This window comes from Henckelia pumila, chromosome 2 (assembly GCF_033568475.1).
Source record: "Henckelia pumila isolate YLH828 chromosome 2, ASM3356847v2, whole genome shotgun sequence".
Taxonomy (NCBI): Eukaryota; Viridiplantae; Streptophyta; class Magnoliopsida; order Lamiales; family Gesneriaceae; genus Henckelia; species Henckelia pumila.
In genome coordinates, this window is record NC_133121.1 from 2,394,095 (window position 1) to 2,414,475 (window position 20,381).

Here is a 20,381-nt window from a genome sequence, read left to right on the forward strand (position 1 = left end):
ACCCAACGAAGCATCGAATCTCCAGGCATTTCCACGGTGGATGGTACAATATTTCCGGCAAGGTGATTTTTTGATCGATCTCGAAGAAATTATATCTCGACACAAATATTTTTATACTTCCTCCAAATTCTTAAAATGGCTAAAACAACCCTAATAAAATACTTATAAGTGAGTTCGAATTAATTTAATTCCTAATTAAATGGGATGGGTGGTGGCTAACTAAAAACCAAATCTATCTCAAATTATTGGGTCGGTTTTCAGACTTGCGTACTAATGTGTCTGATTCATGTTTAGGAGTAAAAAAAATGAACCTAGGATGGTTTGATTGTTGTCTTTAAATGGTGGCCAGATTCGAATGTTTCATGTGAGATGCTGTGTCTATTAATTACTCTTTAGCATTAATTAATGTTTCATTAAATATATCAGTGTTATAATTAACGTTACATTCATGAATAACGTTATCGCTTTCTTCATGGAACTCAAGCTGTAGCCTTGTAGGCAAACATGTACGCTTCAAAATCATTGGTTCAGAATATATATATCATGAGTAACATTTTTGTGAGACGGTCTCATCCGTGAAACAGGTCAATTCTATCCATATTTATAATGATAAGTAATACTTTTGACATAAATTGTAATATTTTTTAATGGATAACTCATATAAAAGATCCGTCTCATAAATATGACTCTTGAGACCGTCTAATATAAGTTTTTGTCATATATCATTTGAAATGGGATATATTACGTATGAACTTTGGAATTAAATTGGGTGTTAGTATTATATATATATATATATATATATATATATATATATATATATATATATATATATATACACGTTATTCTCTTTTGGAACATAGAATATTTACTACAATAATATTATACATTTATTCAGTGGCATGCATTAAAAACATGAATTATTAAGCTATTGTATTCAAGAATTTAATTATTGAAGTTCGTCGAAGTTATTGTTTCGATTCATAATATTTTTTTCATAGGCGTGCAAACGAACCGAACCTGTTCGTGAGCTTTACGAACCCGCTCGATAAATATTTGATTCGTATTCGAGCTTATCGAACTCGAGCCGAATTCGAACATGTTCGAACTTTTTTTTTCGAGCCGAGCTCGAGCCGAAATTACTATGTTCGATAGGTCGCGAATAGTTCGCGAGCCTTAATATTTAATTAATATAATATAATTATATAATAATATATACATTTCGAGCTTTCGAACCATAATATCCTAATAGTTCACGAATAGGTTCGAATATTTCGAACCGAACTCGAACTTCATTTCGAGCCGAACTCGAGCCAAAATATTTGAAATTATCGAACTTCGAATCGAGCTCGAACTCGAATATACTCTTATCGAGCCGAATTCGAACCTTAAAATTTTACCATTATTCGGCTCGATTCGGTTCGTTTGCACCCCAATTTTTCAGAATAAAACACGCTTTATCGATTTTAATACTCATTAAAATCACGACATTAACTATTAAAATAATCGTATAATTAAATTATAATGTCTGGTAAGTTAATTTACAAAACATTAATGAATAATTAATCATCAAAAGGAATGGGTATTAAAATGTGGGCTTTCTACCCTAGCGAAATATTGGGCTTCTTTTTTTACATATGGCCCATAACCAGAGTCCAGAACAACTTCTTAGATAAACCGTCTGAGCTGTTGAGGTGTGTGTTCGCAGACAGAAATCATTTTCTTGGATTTGGGGGCTGCCGCCGCTGTTTACCAGAAGAGTGGCGGCGCTGCACGGTGACGGAGTTATTTTCCCCGTTTATCTTCTTAAAGAAGGATAATGTCTCGTCGAGAAGACCGTAGTTCCGATTCGAAGCGCCATCGTTCTAGATTCGACCGCGAACCCAGGTTTCGTCAAGGAACCAGGCTTTTTTCTGTTAATTCGTTGGATTCATGATTTCTTTCCTTTTTTCAATGTAGAAAGTAGGGAAATATGTCTGATTTTGTGTTAGCATTGTTTATTTTATATGCATACTCTCTGATTCAGTTTTTGTTTTTTCCTTTTTCTCAAAATTTTAGTATATAATTAGGGATTTTCACTTACACGAGTCCAGCTCAACATCTCAATGCTGGAGCTTGGATGTTCAAATTTGAATCATCCTGAAACTTGTAGAATTTGCGGTCTGTGTCTTGTGTCACCTGTATGTGCTAGTCTACGACCTCTTTAACCGGTGGCCTGAGTAGGAAAACCTGCTTGTAAAGCATTGTGCCTTTAATTATTGACTTAACAAACATGAATGATTGTCGTCCTATTGCTTCCTGCTAGCCCCAAGAGATCTAGGAGGGATGGTAAACCGGCTACTGAAAGACCACATTCTCACCCTGAGTTGGATAAAGATAAATCGTCCAGCGACCAGAGGCACCATCGCAGGCTCCAGGATGCATTGCCGCTTGAGGCCCCATTAGGGCGTGATGCAAAGGTTGAAACTGGGATGGTGAGCAAAGAATCTGAAGAAAAATTTAACGGAGATCCGGAAGGTAGCAATCATCCTACTGATCCAGCCAAAATACCTCGATCCCGAGCATACTTTCAGGTATGCTTTTCCTTACCAGTATCGATGTAGTGGCCTGAGGAAGTTTTCTTGTATTGGCTTGTCACTTTCTTATGCGAGTGTGTCATGTTTTTTTTATGCCAGGTCTGTTGAAAAGCTCTTGTCTTCTGCTGTTGTGGATCATTGCAAATTAGCCTACACAAATCTTTTGTACCTTTATGGCTTTGGTTCTTATTCAAAAGTTAATTGCTGTTTCATTATTGAGTTCTGGATTTCAGGAAATATTCTGACATGGAGTCAATGGATTGTATAAAGGTCGAGCTATAGGACAGTGAAAAAGCAGTTGTGTTTATTTCGGTTTTTTTGGCCATTACATTGATGGTTTAGTTCTATTTTCACGCGGATTAGTTGGAGCTTTTATAACGTGGTAGTTTCAACTTGATGAGCTGGCTCTGCAGATTATTGTTCTCTTAATCTTTTCTCAGATGGGTTGATGTGTAGTGGATTTTAGTGAAATGCTAGTCGGATCTTGTTAAAGCTGTTGAATTTAGTTGAACCATTTATGAAGATTAATTTTAATGTCCCTCTTATCTGAAACGCATAAATTTCTGGGTGTCAGGAATTATGCGTCATTTTTAGGGTGTCATTATATGTGTCTCTTAATTTCTCGAAAAAGACAGGGTAAAAAGATGCTTTGATCTTGAAGTGGTGAAAGATTCTATTTTTACTCATTCTCAAGCCATCTTATTCAGGCATTTGGATATTTGTTCAGCCTGGTGGCTTCAAGTACCTCCATTTATATAACAGTATTTGGCCTGCCTGTCAATGTCTTATGACAGCATGATGACCGTGGTATTGCCAGGCAAGATGGGAGAGGTTTCAGTCGCCGGACAGACAGTGGTGAGGTTTTTGAAGATTAATTTTTCCTTGTTTAGGGTTTCCATTTCTAAAGTTTGTGATATGCATGAAGGATTTTATATGGATTTGAGTATTTCATGAATCTGTTATGTTCTTCGTTTTTCCTACCTAGAAGCGTTTCTATCAAACTACAGTTGGAATAAGAATACTGTTGGTTGGCATTCTTAAGAATGTGAAATTGTTCGGTTTCCAATGGAGTTGTGCTTCGTTACTTCATCGATTATGATGTATAAAATCATCAGAATTTACTGCTTGTTTCACTTGTAGTAAATCAGTGATAGGGTAACATCTTTCTTTATTCTGTATTTAATATTTAAGGATTAAATTGTAAAATATTTATTGTCTTGTGAAGAACGTGGATGGTGGAGGGATCACAAGGCGCAGCAAAACAGCAGGACAGAAAATAAAATGTTATCAAGTGATACGCGACGGAAGGATGAGAAAGAGATGGATAACAGAGAAAATAATACATGGCGTCATGATGGATACTTTGAAATGGAGGCAAATCCAAAGCCTCCTGGACGTAAGAGGCCTTCCTTTAGTGAGCAAAAGATTACCACTGCAGATCCTGAGAAAGAGGACAAATCAGCACCATCTGCAAATCCCATGCTGCCAAACCCTGAAGACCGTTCTGCCAAAAGTGAGAAGCGAGAGGAAAGAGTGCACCATTCACGATATTCTGACAAACCCGAAAGACCTCTTGCACGTGAGAGGGAATCAAGCAAGGGCGAGCCGTGGAGAGGTAACTTTACATCTAGAGATAGGCACGGTAGCAGCGGTAGATACAGAGGCAAAGATCAATTTACAGCAAGGCAAGGCTATCGCCCCCTAGGAGATGGTGGCCGTGTTGAGAAATGGAAGCATGATCTTTACAATGAGACAAACCGGAGTCCGACCCCAAAGAATGACGAAGATCAAATTTCAAAAATCGAAGCTCTATTGGCATCATAAATATTTTGTTGCAGTACTGATAAAGGCTCTTATGCTGGGGGATTACGCCCTTTTTTGTGTGATTTTGATTGATCAGCTCACTGTTGGATCAAGTATGATATGCTTTTGTTCAAACTATGATTTGGAACCTTGAAAATATCGTGATGGAAAAATGTGTTGAATTTCATATTTGCAGACTCCATGGATAACAAATTGAATAGAACTCGGAAACAAATTTACCATGATATATGGTTATGCTAAACACGATCTAAACACGCGGGGCATATGCAAATGTCTCTCTTTCAAAGGAAGAAAAAGTTCGTCACTATCGAAATGATGATGGCTTAACACGAGATGTTGAAATACTCTTTCGATTTAAAAAATAATGTAAACTAACATAATTCTAGCATGCCAATTAAAATTGTAATTAAATATTTGATAATTTTTCAAAAATTAATTTGAGGAGACTAACTAACGTGGTTGAAGATTCCAGGGGTATTACTCCAATAAAAATTAGTTCTGTTGAAGTTCTTGTGACATTTTCCAAGTTAACAATAAATAAAAGTATACAAAAATGAGTTGAAGCTCTGAATACAAAATCATCCATCGTTATTATTATTATTGCAAAAATTTACATAAATCAATAGACAAAGGTAAGAATTTACACTTGGTAGCGAATTTTCATCACAACTAAAGGCCCAATTAACCAAAAGACTAATCATACATAGACACGAAAAAAAAAGCATAACACAATTAAAAACCAACCAATGAAACAAATCCCAAAAACATCGAACACACAGCATGATCAATTCTTGACTCTGCTTCCAGAAGCGAATCCCCTGTGCTTCAACCCATTACCATAATTACCAGGTGGAGTCAACTGGTTGGAGCCCACCGTAAAGAGATCGCCGGCGGGCGGCGGCTGAGGCTCGGAGGAGCTCTCAGCCAGCAGGAGGTGGTAGCTCCGCCCGGTGGAGCTGTTGGAGAGGCAACGGTAGATGTTCGCCGGCTGCCTTTGCTTCTTGATGGCATGGAGGAGGAAAGGGAGTAAGCCTTCCATTGTATTGTTTCTTTCTGTTCTTTTATTAATTCTTTGCTTATTAATTGATCGATTGATGATATTCTGTCTGGCCATGTTTTTTGTGTAATTTATAGGCTCATTTTTTGTATTTTTTATTTGACAAGTTGGATGCTGACTTTCCGAGAGGTCGCTGAATAAGAAATAAGTAATGACCTTCATGCCCTTCTATTCTGGTTTGGTCTTTAGTTTTTGGAGGTTTTTAAAAACATTTATATTAAGGTTTATTTAAAAAAAAGGGAAACTTTAATAACAATTATATGATAAGAGTGATGGGACTAGAAATGGTAAAATAATGTGTGGATGGTTTGAAAAATCAAAGGTGTTGAAATCTTTGTCATGCAAATCCGCAGCCGTGCATGGGTTTAATTTGTTTATTGAATGAGCTGTTTTTGACTTTTGATTTATACTGAAATGATGATGTTGCGTATGGCGACTAAATTTAAAATTCCTACCCCAATAAAGTGAAGTAATTTAAAAATCGCACGTTTTTTATTTTGTTTATTTATTAATTATTAATAACTAATAGTTATCAATTAAAGAAGAGCAAATGGGTGATAAATCTCCAAACCTAAACTTGACTTCACCCTAACTTCCTACCCATAAGATTTTTTGCAATAGCTCCCTAGGACCACTAAACTTGAATATTTAAATTGTTTAATTCTTGTACTGGATTTATGCTTTTTTATGCTCAAAATCTAAAGACTTTATGCTAAAATCTGTAGATTTCATGCTTAATCATGGTATAAAAAATTTGTGTCAAAATGGTGATAAAGGACAACTTTTTCACCCAAAAATGAAAGATCCAAGAAGGTTTGGAGAAACCATGTTGAAAATAACAACAGAACAAGAACTCCAAACAGATGATATGGAGCTTCTCAAGGTAACTCTAAATCACAGAGATATAGAGTTAGAAAATAAGGTATCCCTTGAAGATGTCAAAAAGAGGCTCAAAGAAAGTTACAACGAGCATCCTTTGGCATTGTGGGATAGAAACCAACTCAAAGCCAGCCTTACTCTAAAGGAAGGCAAAGAGTATGAATTCGTCAGATATAAGCCTATCCCGATGAACATAACAGATCAAAGGGATATGAGAATAATTATCAAGGAACATTTGGACCTTGGTCTAATCAAAGAAGGAGTTTCACCATATAGCAGCCCAGGATTTCTGGTCAAAAATCATGGTGAAATAAAAAGAGGGAAACCCAGGTTAGTTATCAACTACCAAGGTATTAATAAAATCTTGGAGTTTGATGGGTACTTCATACCGAGTAGAGAACACCTAATTAGTTGTGTACGAAATGCTAAAGTGTTCTCAAAATTTGATTGTAAGTCTGGATTTTACCAGATTCGAATGGAAGAAGGAAGTAAGAAATTCACAGCCTTCTCTACTCCACAAGGACACTATATTTGGGAAGTTATGCCTATGGGATTGGCTAATGCACCCCAGATATTTCAAAGAAAGATGGATAACTTTTTTAAAGATTATTTCAACTTTATGTTTGTTTATATTGATGATATTCTTATAACATCAAAAAATATAGACGAACACGTTAAACACTTAGAGATTTTCTCTAAAATTTGTAAACAAGAAGGACTGGTGTTATCTGAAAAGAAGGCAGTCATAGCAACAAGGAAAATTGAATTCCTTGGTATTGAGATTGATGAAACTGGAATAATTCTACAACCCCATATTGTGGAAAAGATAAAGAATTTTCCAGATAAACTCAAAGATGTAAAACAACTCCAGAGTTTTCTTGGAGTAGTTAATTTTGCAGGGATGTTCATTAACAATCTAGAAATGTACAGAAAGGTGTTCAGTCATTTGTTAAAAAAGGATGCTAGGTTTATATGGATCGATGACCATACTAAAGGGGTAAACCAATTAAAAGAGATATGTAAGAATCTCCCAAAAATGGCTATACCTGTAGATGAAGATGATCTGGTATTATTTACAGATGCCAGCGACGATTGGTGGGCAGCAGTCCTTACCAAGATCACTTCAGATGGGAAAATACCATGCAGATACTGTAGCGGTCTTTTTTCAGAATCTGAGGCCATTAGATGGCATATCAACGAGAAGGAATTTTATGCGGTTAAAAGGGCTTTTGAAAAATGACCATTATTTTTACTTGCTAAAAAATTCACTCTGAAGGTTGATAACACCCAAGTAAAAGCTTTCTTAAAAAATAAGATTGAATCTAAACCTGAGAAAGCTAGGTTATTAAGATGGCAAACATTATGTCAAAATTATATTTTTGATATTGTTATTATTAAATCTCATGAAAATATTCTTGCAGATTTCTTAACAAGAGATGGAAGGCAGTGATGTGGATTCCATCATGAAAATGCAGAGGCATCTCAGGGAACACCTTGGGTTACTTCAAAACGAGTTCAACCAGTTAGCCATTAATGCTGAAATGGCCGGCAGGTTACAACAAGCTAATCGGATCAAAGTATCTAATCGAATTACAGAATGTATGCAAGCTCAAACACAACTATGGGCTGCTATTCAAGGGCCAATCATGAAGGCTATAGAGAAACCATTGGTTTCTCATAGACAAGATATGCTAAAACCATTGGTTTTATAAGAACAAGAAATACAACCACCGGTTGTGAAACAAGATGTTGAGGAATCTAAAACTCAAGAAACAAGCGCTAATCTATCATCAGCCTTTGATGATCTGGACGAAGCAACAATTGATGAGGATAACTCATCAAGTCAACCCTCCGCCTCTAGGGTAAAAGAGGAAGAGATCAATCTTAGGCCCAATACTGACAAGGGCAAATCTAAGATTGATACTAATCCATCTATTATTTCTCCATTCCAGGTTTATCAACAGAGGTGGGAGAAATTGAATACAAGGAATGAAATCAACCCGAACACTTGCACGGTTGATGTTGCAGGAATATATTCAAGGGTTTGGCTAAAAAACAATGTCAATCCTAAAGATGTAAAACTCTGGTATGAATTTGGGGCTTTGGCCTCAGTTTATACAACGTCACCAAGCTTTCCGGAGATATCACAGTTACCAAAATGGATCCAGGAAGCAGTCCAAGAAACATGGGCAAATAATGATCATTTGTCCAGAGGAGATGTGCTTGAGTTATATTTTTTCAGTGCAGCTCCAGAACCAACAGTGAAAGGATCACACGAACCCTTTCATTTCATCAAGCTAAGGAGATCTGATATAAACAGTCATAAATTATCAAGGATCCTAAAACTGAAGAAATACCCTTGGTGTCCACTTTTGGGGAAAATGAGATCTCAACCAGAAGGGCATGGGGTATTTGGGTCTGTCTTACTGAGATGGACAAAGTCAAGTTTCCATTCAAATTTTATCAGAATTCTGTGAATGGATCGTTTCTGTTGAACACAATGACAGGAAAAACTACAGCATTTGCGGAAGAACTCTTCGAAAAAAAAGAGAAATCTTTTGTGGAACAACAAGCTGCCGGGGAGTAAAGAAACTCGCCGAAAATTTTGTAACATGGCTCATATTGGACGATGGTCAGAGAATATCTGCCCAGAATGCCCAAATCAGAAGGAGCCAGAATTTGGAAAAACCTTTAGACCCCGAACGGATCGAAAGGATTTTTCCGAGACAAGCAAAGGTGGACAAGGACCACCAAAGATGCGTTTTCACAGGGGTCTACTTCAAAAGCAAAAGATGCCCCGACAACAATAAAGCAGACATGTGAGGAGAATAAAACCAAAAGAAAGTGGCAGACATGTGATTCCTCCACTAGTAAAAGAAGCCATCAATAATGGCATAAAAAATTCAAGACAGCTACCTCCTCCACTAGTAAAAGATGCCATCAATAATGGCATAAAGAAATACAAGACAGCTGTGAGATTCCCTGAAGTTTCTCGGTGAAACGAGTGGAACTACAGCTATAAATACAGGCATTTGAGGAAGCTGAAGATATCGATCATTCCCTTCAGTTTTCTTACAAATAAATTGTTGTAATATTTCTCTTTCTATTGTATTAAGTTTTCTTTATGTATTTCAAGAACAAGGCTACTATGAGTAGCTAAACAAGTTGTCTTATCCTCTTCAAAGGAGTTGATTTATGTAATAATATTATGTCTGAATAATTTTTTTAAAGTCTCTTGTTCTTTCATGCTCATATTTTATAATTAAATTTTTATATCATACGCTTTAAGGTAGAAAACAAATTAAGGCTGTGCTGGGTGTCGTTGAAGGAGCTTGTGCAGAAACCATCTGTTGCGACTGTGTGGTTGGAGTGTGAGGAGCTCTTCGTAAAACTCGGTAGGTATGACCCGACGACATTATGGTCAAAGAGGTATTTGAATTTAATTTATCTTACGGAAGCATGTTGAACCCTAATCTAGAGTATATCGGCTGGAAACCTTGCATAACCGATAGTCTTGCATGGCCGGACTGGTTTGATAGGTATAACAAAGCCACTTACAAAAGATTAGTTTTAATTAATTGATTAATTCAAAAATATTCAAAAATGGGGACCATTAGGGAGTGGAAACAAAGAGAGGGGTGGGTAGGGAGTTAAGTTAAAGAGAAGTTTGGTAATGGGGAGTTTTAAATAATTTGCCCATTAAAAAATAAGTTCTAGACCAGACGAACTGATTGGTGCTCGGTTTAGCCAAAAGATAGTTTCTTAACGTTGTACTCAAGAATTCAAAATTAATTTGGATATATGGATTCTATACAAATAGGTTAATACTACATGTACATGGAATCTTATACATTGACAGAGACGGAGCTAGGATATTTGTTCAGTGTAGGCGACAATATAATATAATTAATAAAGTTAAAAAAATGTCACTAGTTAATCGACAATCAGAATAATGTCATGAGATTTGAACACAAGATACATGAGACTAGAAGAACCAACTAGTTTTTGTGATAACAATGAAAAAATGACAAAGAACAACACATACAAAACCAACAATCAAAATAAACTTTAAAAAAAATTTATGTACTCTACATTCTAAAAAAAATTGATTTTTAGTCCAATTTAATAAACTATAGTCATAATAATAAGTAAAATTTAGAATTAAAAATTTATAAATATATATGTATATATATGTTGGGCCCAGTGTGGGCTCATGAGCTAGCTCTGTCCATGTACGTTGGGTTACATATGACACTTACAATTACATAATTATGAAAAGTGTTTGTTGGAATATGAAAAAGAAAAGTATATGAAACTAAAAATTAGTTATCGACATTTTTTTTAGTGTTTACAAACTCTAAAATAATTGATTAAGAAATTCTTAATTAGATTTTTTGAAACACTACCTTAAATTATGCGAATCTGTTTTTGTTTTTTATTTTAATTTTTTGGGCATAATACGTGATGGAATTGAAAATGATTTTTCTTTTTCTTGGAAATATGGACAAATATATTATGAGATGCATATCCGATAGACGTGTTATTTGAATTTGAAATATCCTAAAATTACGTAGCAAATTCAACGCGTTTATATGGACAATGACAGTTGGAGTGCACCGATTGAGTATTGTCAACTACTTAATTACATGTTTTTCCAAAAAAAAAATAAAAAAATACTTAATTTCAAAATCCAAATTCAACCAATCAAGAGTAAGGTTGTATATAAGAATTTACCAGCCATTTAGAATCATGTGGTATTATTTATTTTTTAATTAGAAAAGGAGACATTGTTGTGTACTTGTAGAATCGATTTCCTCTAAGTAAGCTTTATTCTTCTTTGGAAAAATAAAAATTAAAAGTTCAAAACTAAATAAATTTAAAATTTTCTGATTTTTATTTATTTATTTTGCATAAAAGTTGATTTGACATGCCAAAACAATATGGGGTATTTTGAGATTGGAAATTTTCATCGTGACAAGAAATAAAAAATTATGTTTGCAAAAATAAAATATGAAATTCGAAACTTTTTACATAAAGTTAATTTAAAAGGGACACATTGAGTAGCGGAAAAATTCACCACGAGATTACTATCAAACTCAAATAACATGTCGTATTGGATTAATCTGTTATATATGACTTGCCTAGTGTGGTTTACCTGACTAACGTAGTTTGCAGACTATTGCGTTAATTCAGGGATTTATCCGATGCACACCAAAAAATAGCGGTTGCGGGTTCTCACGTCATAATATATATATATATATATATATATATATATGTAAATATTATTTGCTGTTTATGTATGGTCATTTTTATTTTTCTAATAATTATTTTAAATATAGTTTATATGTTTATCTCACGGTTAAATACATTGAAAAATGATTTGCTAAATAGGTAGTCATTAGTTGCATATGAAACAAAATTTCCATATAATCTGCACCTTATTTCCCTGTAATTTCGGATTCTTCGCCCTTTGCTGCCATTGGATTCTTTTGACTCTCTCTGCATGGCAAACTTAGAATTAAACCTTCTCTTCCAAGTTAGAACCCTATATCGTTATTCATTTTTTATCCCTGTTCTTGAATTTCGGTTGGATTCCCTTTTCCCGTTTCTGTTCGATCCATCTTTTATTTCAGGTGTCGAAATCTTTTTAAACATTACCAGCCCTGCCTGCCTGCCTGCCTGCATATTTAAAGAAATCTGTACATTCTTTTCAAGAAATTTGAATGCGAGATTAAAAAGAAAAATGGGTTCGCTGAAGAGTGACGTTCTCTTGAAGCTTCTTGAAGACATGAACATGGCGGACAATGAATCTGAAGATGATCGAAAGCCTGTCTTATTACAAATCAGAAGCATCATCCCAGTATTAGAAGAAGGCGATCTATGGCCAAACAGAGGATTTTTCCTGAAAGTTTCTGATTTATCCCATGCATTGCATGTTTCTTTGCCTCAAGAACAGAATGAGATGATTTTAGGGAATAAATTGAAACTTGGGCAGTTCATTTACGTCCGAAAACTGGAAAATGCGCATCCCGTTCCATTGCTCAGGGGCGTAACTCCGGTTCCCGGGAGGCGGAAATGCGAAGGAACCCCTGAAGATATTGTCTCCCAAGAAAATTTGGTGAAGATTCTTGAAGCATCTGGTATGGATAATATTGTCGAGAAGGGTGTCATTTCGGAGAAAAAGTTTTCGACATTTTCATCAAATTCAATGATGTATGGATTGTCTGATACTGTTTCTTTAAGGAAAGGAAATACAGGGTTGAAGGATGGATACCGGAGTAGGTTTCATTCATTGAGTCCTTCTAGAAAATGTCGAGGCGATGTAAGTATGGATAAATGTAGCAGGAGGATTCTTGATCATGGTTATAATATTGGAGAGGAAGGGACAAAGAGTAGGCCAAGTTCTGCTGATGATGAGAGCGATACGGATAGCGTCCTATCATATGCCTCATCCACTAGTACTTCAAAGAGAAGAAGCTGGAATGAATCTGAGATTTTGGGAGTGAAGGATATCTTTGATTCATCAGTTGCCAAGCATGAAATCAGATCACCTGCTAGAAGCCGTAGTGCAAATGTTGGTTTCTCTCAGTTTCTGTTTCATCCATTCAATTGCTCTGTTTCTTGGAATGTTAAACTACTTTATCTGTTTATCATTTTCTTTAGAAAGAGATATGTGCATTTTGATCTGCTGGTATTTTGAAAACGTTGTTGTTTAGAATGGAAATATCGATCTGGGACGATAGGAATTTGTCACACTGGCAGTACCACATCAAAAAAATGACTTGTATAAATGATAGAGATACCTCCTTTCTGTGCATTTTTTTTATATATAATTTACTGCATAATTTCGAACTTGGGGTAACTTGTTCTTCTTGAATTAATCTCAATAGGTTTCACCCGTTCGGTCCATCAGATACGACAGCTCTGATGAAAGTTTTAGTTCCGCGTCAAGGAGAAGATCAGACGTTGGTTCAGCAAAGAGATTAATCAAGAAAACAAACAAAAACCAGATTTCTGTACCAAAGGTCAATGATGTACAGATTTCTAATTCATCGTGTAGTTTAGTTTATGATAGAAAAGGGGCAGAAACCGGGATATTGTGGAACTATCTGCCATCAAGCTTAGTGAAACTTGGAAAGGTATAAATTACAGCAGTCGTCTATGTATATTAGCTGGAGATTCAAGTTTAGTTTTGTCTTCTTTTTTAGCCTTTTATAGATTTTGTCCAACACTGTCATGATGACGGAAAAACATCATTTGTTCGTCTTCATAAGATATCATTTTGGTGTTAAGTGGCATCATGAGAAGTGAAAAACATGACGAATTTCATTTTTCCAACTGCAGGAGGTGATAAAGCAAAGAGATATTGCTATGGTAGCTGCTGCAGATGCTCTGCAAGAGGCTTGTGCTGCTGAGAAGTTGCTTCGCTCATTAAGGTAAGGAAAAGAAGCGTTCACGGTTAATTTTTTCCTTGATTTCTTGTAAAATGGCATCCCAATTTGATGTGTATGACATATGTGAGTTCAAATATAGAGAAAGTGAATGGCTTTTTAATTTCTTAAAGACTTAGTGTGGCAGAATGTTACTTCCTGCAGCATGTTTTCGGAGTTCCCTTCGGCAGAAGAAGATCTTCAACCATGCGTGGATAAGTTTTTCCAACTTCAAGATGATTTAGCTCGTACGAGGTTAATAATGCAGTCTCTTACAAGCATAAGTCCACTTAGGACGCGAGAATCTGGATCCTTCAACACCAATTCAATCAAAGAAGCGTTGAGTGTCGCTCTTGAAAGAAAGAAGTGTGCAGCAACATGGATCAAATCAGCTGTAGCCGTGGATCTCTCCTCTGCCTCCTCTGTCGTGGATCCCTTGGCAATTCCAATGGCCTCCACTGTCAAAAAATCGAGCAAGTCAATCCAAAACGCGAAACCAAAAGTCACGTGCATCTTGAAGAAGACCGCAAGCAACACCAGCGTTCCACTTTTGCTTGCATCAGAAAGAGATGATCAGAATGAATGGACTAAGGGAAGTACTCTAATTGCTGCCAATGACTTGGCTGCATCGTTACACGCTGAAAGTAGAAAGCTGTTTCTCAACGATGTGGAGGAATATCTGGACCAAGTTGAGCGAAAATTCTCATCAAGGGAGTGTGAAAACTCGATTGCTGGGATGATGTACAGAGTGAAAAAGGTGAGCGACTGGCTGGATTTGATAGTAAATAAAGAGGGAAGTCTTCGAAAAGATGGTGGAAGATTGAGTTCTATTGATTTGGAAGATTCTGATATCGAAATTTTTGGGAGACTGAGGGACAAGATTTACGCGATCTCGATGAAGCACATCGAGCGGACAGCAATGGCATTTGAAACCAACAGAAAATGATCAAAAAAGTGTACAAATTTGACATTATGTATGGATCAAAGATTGGCTATGCAGCAAGATTAGTTGATGTATATAGAATTAGTTGCAGTTAGAACCAAGATGCGGTACTATAACTTCCTAAGGCACTGGTTCTAATTATAACTATAAAGTTTAAAATTTTGCAATTTTTATGCTTGATAAAGTTTTATTCTAAAAAATTATATAATAACATCTCAATGAATACCAACTTTTCCAGTAAAGAAAAAAAAGGCAACTACTTCGATTTGCCCGACAATTGTATTGTATTAAAGAAGGCCACACTTCCAGCTATATCACAGTACATTATTGAAATTTAAGAAAGAACCAAATGGCCAACTTCTGTCACCATGCCTCCTCTAAGCACAGACCCACCATTATCATCTTCTTCTTCTTCTGTATCATTATCCTCGCCGCCGCCCACTCCTCCGCCGATGTGGCGGCATTGCGCGCTTTCAAATCAGCCATTGAGCCCACTTCCATCCCCGCAAACTCCTGCATCGCCACCTGGAACTTCTCCACCGACCCCTGCACCGCCCCGCGCACCAACCACTTCACCTGCGGCGTCACCTGCTCCGGCGGAAGAATCATTCAGCTAACCCTCGATTCGCAGGGTTACGCCGGGAAGCTCAGCCCACTCATTTCCCATATCACACACCTCATCACCCTTGATCTCACGGACAACAGTTTCTATGGCCCCATACCCGCATCAATCTCCTCTCTTTCCAATCTGAAAAGCTTGATTCTCCGACTCAATTCGTTTTCCGGAGAAATCCCGCCGTCTATCGCCGCCCTCAAATCCCTGCAATACCTCGATCTTTCGCGGAACTCCCTCTCCGGCTCACTGCCGAGCTTGAATTCTTTAGCCGGGTTGACAAGACTCGACTTAAGCTACAACAATATCACCGGCTCACTCCCCCAGCTTCCGCCAAACCTCAACGAATTAGCTATCAAAGCCAATCACCTATCGGGTTCGCTTATCAAGTCTCCATTCAATGGGATAACTCGGTTAATGACTCTGGAACTCAGCGAAAATTCGTTCACTGGAACCATCGATTCCTGGATTTTCTCTCTTCCTTCCCTGCAGCAAATCAATTTATCCAACAACAGCTTCACCGGAATCGTTATTTCAAACCCTTCGGATAGCGAGCTCGTTGCAATTGATTTGAGTTTCAATAAAATTGAGGGGCTCTTACCCACCAATATCGCTGCTTTCCCGATGCTACGGTCACTGGTTTTGAGTAACAACCGCTTCCGCGGCCCAATTCCATGGCAGTTGAGCAAGAAGGGGTCATCGCTGCAAAGGATTTATCTTGACGGGAATTTCTTGAATGGGTCGCCGCCAGCGGAATTTTTCTCCGTAGATTCTCCGATTTCCGGAAGCCTTGGGGACAACTGCCTGCAGAGCTGCCCGCATTCTTCGGAACTTTGCTTGAAGTTGCAGAAACCAGCTTCGATTTGCCGACAAGCTTATGGTGGGAGACCAAGATCTTGACTGTCAGTCAAAGCCCTTCAATATATTTCTTTTTTTTTTTACTGGTTTGAATTTGGTAAAACTAGTGGATCCCACAGTTTATTTATTTCTCTACTTTTATTATTAAATTTAATATTCTTTAAGTGCATGTACTTCCTGCTACTGCTAACTTCTTGAAGGTCCAGAGACCAGAATAATAGAGTTTGTTTCATGTGACACAAATTGAATCCTTAAGCTTTAAGAGGTTGGTGAGGCAATTCTTAAGCATCACTAACCCGTCTCCCAATATATAAATTTGTATTATATTTAACAATATATTTTATACTATTTTATTATTATTATTATTATTATTATACCTCAATTAATTACTTCTTAAAAAATGTGCAACACATTTTTTTAATGAATTAAATAGAAAATATAAAAAACTTGTCTATGATTTGTTTTTCCAATCATTTTTATTAATCTGTTACTTGGGAATCTTAGTTATAATACTTTAAAAACATTTGGTAATAAGTACTGGTTTAAAGGATGACAAAAGAAATTAGATTATATATATATATATATATTTTTGAGAGTATAAGTTATTTTAGAAAATATTCTAGCTCACAAGTCACAAGATACAAAACTAGACACTATAGGTCCCTTCGCACGTTATTTTGCCTGAGAATTTCGATAATGGCTTTTTTGACCTCGAGGATCCAAACTACATACATTCTCCAAGACTTTTCCAACTACTTTTTAGAAAGGCAAAGAAAGATTTAACCGCAAACAACAATCAATGTAATTCAAAACCATGCATCTACGTTATGAAATCATTTGCTTACCAACTTCTTTCTGAAGTACTTATGATCAGCGCACCCCACTTTTTCCCATTTCAGCTCAGATACTTATAAATCAAGAGGGAAAAATAACGAGTTCAGCAGGAAATTACACATAAAAATCAAGATTATTTTTCACGCAAAGTTGATAAATTGTAAAATTATATGTACCCGAGATCGCGCAACCAATGCACATAGAATATTTACTACGATAGCGTTTGAACTGATGGGGCGAATTCGGCTCACTTGGCACCATTTCGAAATTTGGGATCGAAACAAGATCGCATTCATGATACCATGAGCATTACTTGGTCAAATTAAACTAACAAAACATTCATCAAGGACAATTAAGAATCTGCAAATGATTCCAAGCCCAAAAAGACTAAAGGAAACATCCATTAATTAATGCCTTCATCCAATAAAAGAGCATGGGATTTTCTTCAACACATGGAGTGCATCTTTCATGCTAGGTCTCTTATGTGGGATTAATGAAGCACAGCTGAATCCAAGCTTAAACCATTCCAAAATGGCCTCCTCTCGCCCCTCCATGTCGCCCCTCAACGACATGTCAGCCATCCTCAGAACTCCGGTCGGGTCTTCGTCCACCGAGCCAGCCGTCCATTGGTTCAACTCCCGGTTCAAGAACACCTTCCCTGTCAGAAGCTCAAGCAACAAAATCCCAAAAGAGTAGACATCCCACTTTGGGCTGGGTTTAAGGTTTTGGAGCGACTCGGGAGCGTGATAAGGAGACGTACACCCCACGAACCCCACGGGTGCGATGTAGAGGCTCGTGTTAACCACCTGATTGTGTAGATCATGGTGCGATGATGTCGATCTCATGCTGCCAAAATGCCTAGCTAAGACATGCCGTTTCGTTTTGTGGCTTTGCGTTCCATGTATGAGCCAATGGAGTCCAAAATCACTTATCACGGGCTCCATATCCTCTGTCAGCAGGATGTTGCTAGGCTTTATGTTCCCATGAACATGCTTCTTCTCATGGACGTATGTTAGTCCTCTGGCCACACCTTTCGCGATCTTTAGCCGGGCTTCCAAAGACAGATTATATGGAGACGAACCCGTTTTTCCTGAAAATAACCAGAAAAAGGATACATAATGCCAGCTGATTACTACTCTTATCGTGTTTAGCACAACGATTTACAAAATTAAGCTTCTTGTAACCTTTTTTTCCCGTGAAACATCAAACATGATAAGTTACTGTCTTTCAATTATTTGTGAGTGTCTGGAGATGCAGCATGCAAGTATAAGGTGATGCAGCACATGCCTTTGGCTTATTATATGAATTCTATGTGAAAAAGTTTTTTCAACCTTATTTGCTTCACAAGGAGGACCATAAGATGAAGAACATACGTTACCTCGAAATTAGTTTCAAATTTTTTCTGAAGTATTCCGTTTATAATACAACAAAAACTAATGCTTAGATCTGGTCCCAAAAATAGTCATGGAAATTTCAGGAAACCTCAATAGTTTAGCATGAAAGAGACATGACCATGAATGCAATGAGAATATTCAGCGATAAATTTTGGTAAAAAAAAAAAAAAACTGCTGTCAATTCTTAGGAAAAAGAACTTACTGTAATGCACACTGGCCAAGCTTCCATTGGAGACATACTCATAGATGACGAGCTTTTCGTCGTCTCCGCAATAGAACCCTTTAACTTGAACTAAATTTTGATGTCTTAACTTGGCGATCGCCTTAATGTGGCTCTCGAAATCCTTGGATTTCTTGACTCCGCTCTCTCCTATTCGCCTGACAGCAAATGCAGTCCCGTCCCGAATCACGGCTTTGTACACTATGGAAGAACTAGTCGTCGAACTGATCACGTATGCTGAAGCCTTTAGCAATGTGTCGAGGTCTAGTTCCGTCTCACCATCAATCATCACTAGGGATCTTTCGTTCCCCAATAGTTCATTGTGGTGTTGCCGATTTCCGGGTTGATAGTCGACTATGTAGTTGACATTGTTGTCATCGGTGTCTGAACTTGCGGCGTCTGATGTTTCCTCACCGTTTGTGATGGATAAACAAGGCCAAACGGGGCGGTTTCGGGGCTCTGTTGTTATTACTATTGGCTCTGTATCTTTCTTGAATATATAAGCATTGGTGGTTGTTGAGGTCGATTTTTCTTTGGCTTCTGGATTTGCTTTCTTTCCCTTTTGGTATATGAAAAGAAACACCAGCGCGAGAACTCCAATCCCCGCTAAGTTTCCAACTGCGATTCCGGCTATTGCGACCGGTTTTATATGGTGTTGTGGTGGATTTCCAGCTTCATTTGCTGCTGTTCCTGGAGAATCTTGCGGTGGGTTTATTATCAATGGAATGGCTGCTATCGCGGGAGCCGATGTGCTTGAGTTAACAACATCTGGTGGGGTCGAAAGTGTCGAGGGAACCGTGCAAGGTTTCTGTATCAGTCTGCCACAGAGGTCTGCATTTCCTGCATAAGAGGTAGTTCCTTGATTCTGTAACAGCGTCGATTCCGGGATTTGTCCGGACAGGTTGTTGTAAGAAAGATCGATCGTAGCATTCTGCGGGATCTTCGAAGCGAATTCAAGAGATACTTGGCCTGAAATGTTGTTGGATGAGAGATTCAAGTACCGCAAACTCACCCCGCCAAAATCAAGAGGCAATGATCCTTTCAAGAAGTTGGAAGACAGGTCCAAGAACTCAACGGATTGCATCCGACTCGGGACAGGGCCCGAAAAGTAGTTGTTTTTCAAAGAAACAACGTTTGAGTTTTGTATCAAACTCCGAGGAATGTTGCCCGACAAGCCATTGTCAGACAAATTCAGAAGCTTGAGATTCTCCGACCCTGAAACAAACTCCTGAAGCCCACCGGAGAATGCGTTGTTGGCCAGCGAAAGAGCTTGAAGCTCTGAAGCGTTGAAAAGTGAAGATGGCAAGGTTCCATTCAAGAAATTACTCGACAGATCAAGTGTTCTCAAGTGCTGAATGAGGCCTAAATCTTCCGGGACAGTGCCAGAAAGCTCTGAACTTGGGAGAATTAAGCTCACAACTCGAAGCATTGCTCCAGAATTCTCAACATCAGCGCATGTTACGCCAGCCCACATACACGGTGTAGCATCACTGTAGTCCCAATTACCAAGAACAGATAAAGGGTCGCTGACGATTGAGTATTTGAAGGAAAGCAACATGGTTCCATCTAAGTTTAGACCGAATGCAGGAACCAGAAGAAGTAGAAAAGCCAAAGAAAATGACTCGATGAAATGCAGAATTTTGCTGCCCATATTTTTGTTATCAAGAACTGAAAAGAGATGACCAGTTCTGCACATAAACAAGTTCCTATATCAAGAAAAAAGAGCATAGAGAGAAAGGGTAACCAACTATGGAGA

At 37.5% G+C, this 20,381-nt stretch overlaps 4 protein-coding genes across 4 annotated transcripts; 3 read left to right on the forward strand and 1 right to left on the reverse strand.

The window, feature by feature from the left end:
* The first annotated feature begins 1,691 nt into the window (after positions 1-1,691).
* Positions 1,692-4,562, forward strand: LOC140881676 (uncharacterized). The gene is made up of 4 exons (XM_073287170.1): positions 1,692-1,884; positions 2,303-2,570; positions 3,368-3,428; positions 3,799-4,562. The coding sequence occupies exons 1-4, from the start codon at positions 1,817-1,819 to the stop codon at positions 4,395-4,397; spliced, it is 996 nt and encodes a 331-aa protein (XP_073143271.1). The 5' UTR covers positions 1,692-1,816; the 3' UTR covers positions 4,398-4,562.
* Positions 4,563-11,859: 7,297 nt separating this feature from the next.
* LOC140884691 (uncharacterized) lies at positions 11,860-14,762 on the forward strand. Its single transcript, XM_073291519.1, has 4 exons — positions 11,860-12,907; positions 13,224-13,472; positions 13,678-13,769; positions 13,929-14,762. The coding sequence occupies exons 1-4, from the start codon at positions 12,077-12,079 to the stop codon at positions 14,707-14,709; spliced, it is 1,953 nt and encodes a 650-aa protein (XP_073147620.1). The 5' UTR covers positions 11,860-12,076; the 3' UTR covers positions 14,710-14,762.
* A 135-nt stretch (positions 14,763-14,897) lies between these two features.
* Positions 14,898-16,336, forward strand: LOC140884350 (uncharacterized). Its single transcript, XM_073291083.1, has one exon. It carries the CDS (start codon positions 15,056-15,058, stop codon positions 16,217-16,219), a length of 1,164 nt encoding a protein of 387 aa, XP_073147184.1. The 5' UTR covers positions 14,898-15,055; the 3' UTR covers positions 16,220-16,336.
* Positions 16,337-17,295: 959 nt separating this feature from the next.
* Positions 17,296-20,339, reverse strand: LOC140884411 (probable LRR receptor-like serine/threonine-protein kinase At4g37250). Its single transcript, XM_073291162.1, has 2 exons — positions 18,608-20,339; positions 17,296-18,101 (listed from the first exon to the last, which is right to left on the reverse strand). Exons 1-2 carry the CDS (start codon positions 20,319-20,321, stop codon positions 17,428-17,430), a joined length of 2,388 nt encoding a protein of 795 aa, XP_073147263.1. The 5' UTR covers positions 20,322-20,339; the 3' UTR covers positions 17,296-17,427.
* Between the last annotated feature and the right edge of the window lie 42 nt (positions 20,340-20,381).

What these genes read in the sequence shown, in the direction of transcription:
- LOC140884411 (XM_073291162.1), bottom strand. Translation starts at nt 20,321, where the DNA reads ATGTGCAGAACTGGTCATCTCTTTTCAGTTCTTGATAACAAAAATATG. An exon ending in CTTGGCCAGTGTGCATTACA is followed by an intron (nt 18,102 to 18,607) that starts GTAAGTTCTTTT and finishes GGTTATTTTCAG; the next exon opens with GAAAAACGGGTTCGTCTCCA.
- LOC140881676 (XM_073287170.1), top strand. Translation starts at nt 1,817, where the DNA reads ATGTCTCGTCGAGAAGACCGTAGTTCCGATTCGAAGCGCCATCGTTCT. An exon ending in AGATTCGACCGCGAACCCAG is followed by an intron (nt 1,885 to 2,302) that starts GTTTCGTCAAGG and finishes GCTTCCTGCTAG; the next exon opens with CCCCAAGAGATCTAGGAGGG. An exon ending in CAGTCGCCGGACAGACAGTG is followed by an intron (nt 3,429 to 3,798) that starts GTGAGGTTTTTG and finishes TGTCTTGTGAAG; the next exon opens with AACGTGGATGGTGGAGGGAT.
- LOC140884350 (XM_073291083.1), top strand. Translation starts at nt 15,056, where the DNA reads ATGGCCAACTTCTGTCACCATGCCTCCTCTAAGCACAGACCCACCATT.
- LOC140884691 (XM_073291519.1), top strand. Translation starts at nt 12,077, where the DNA reads ATGGGTTCGCTGAAGAGTGACGTTCTCTTGAAGCTTCTTGAAGACATG. An exon ending in CTAGAAGCCGTAGTGCAAAT is followed by an intron (nt 12,908 to 13,223) that starts GTTGGTTTCTCT and finishes TAATCTCAATAG; the next exon opens with GTTTCACCCGTTCGGTCCAT. An exon ending in AAGTTGCTTCGCTCATTAAG is followed by an intron (nt 13,770 to 13,928) that starts GTAAGGAAAAGA and finishes TACTTCCTGCAG; the next exon opens with CATGTTTTCGGAGTTCCCTT.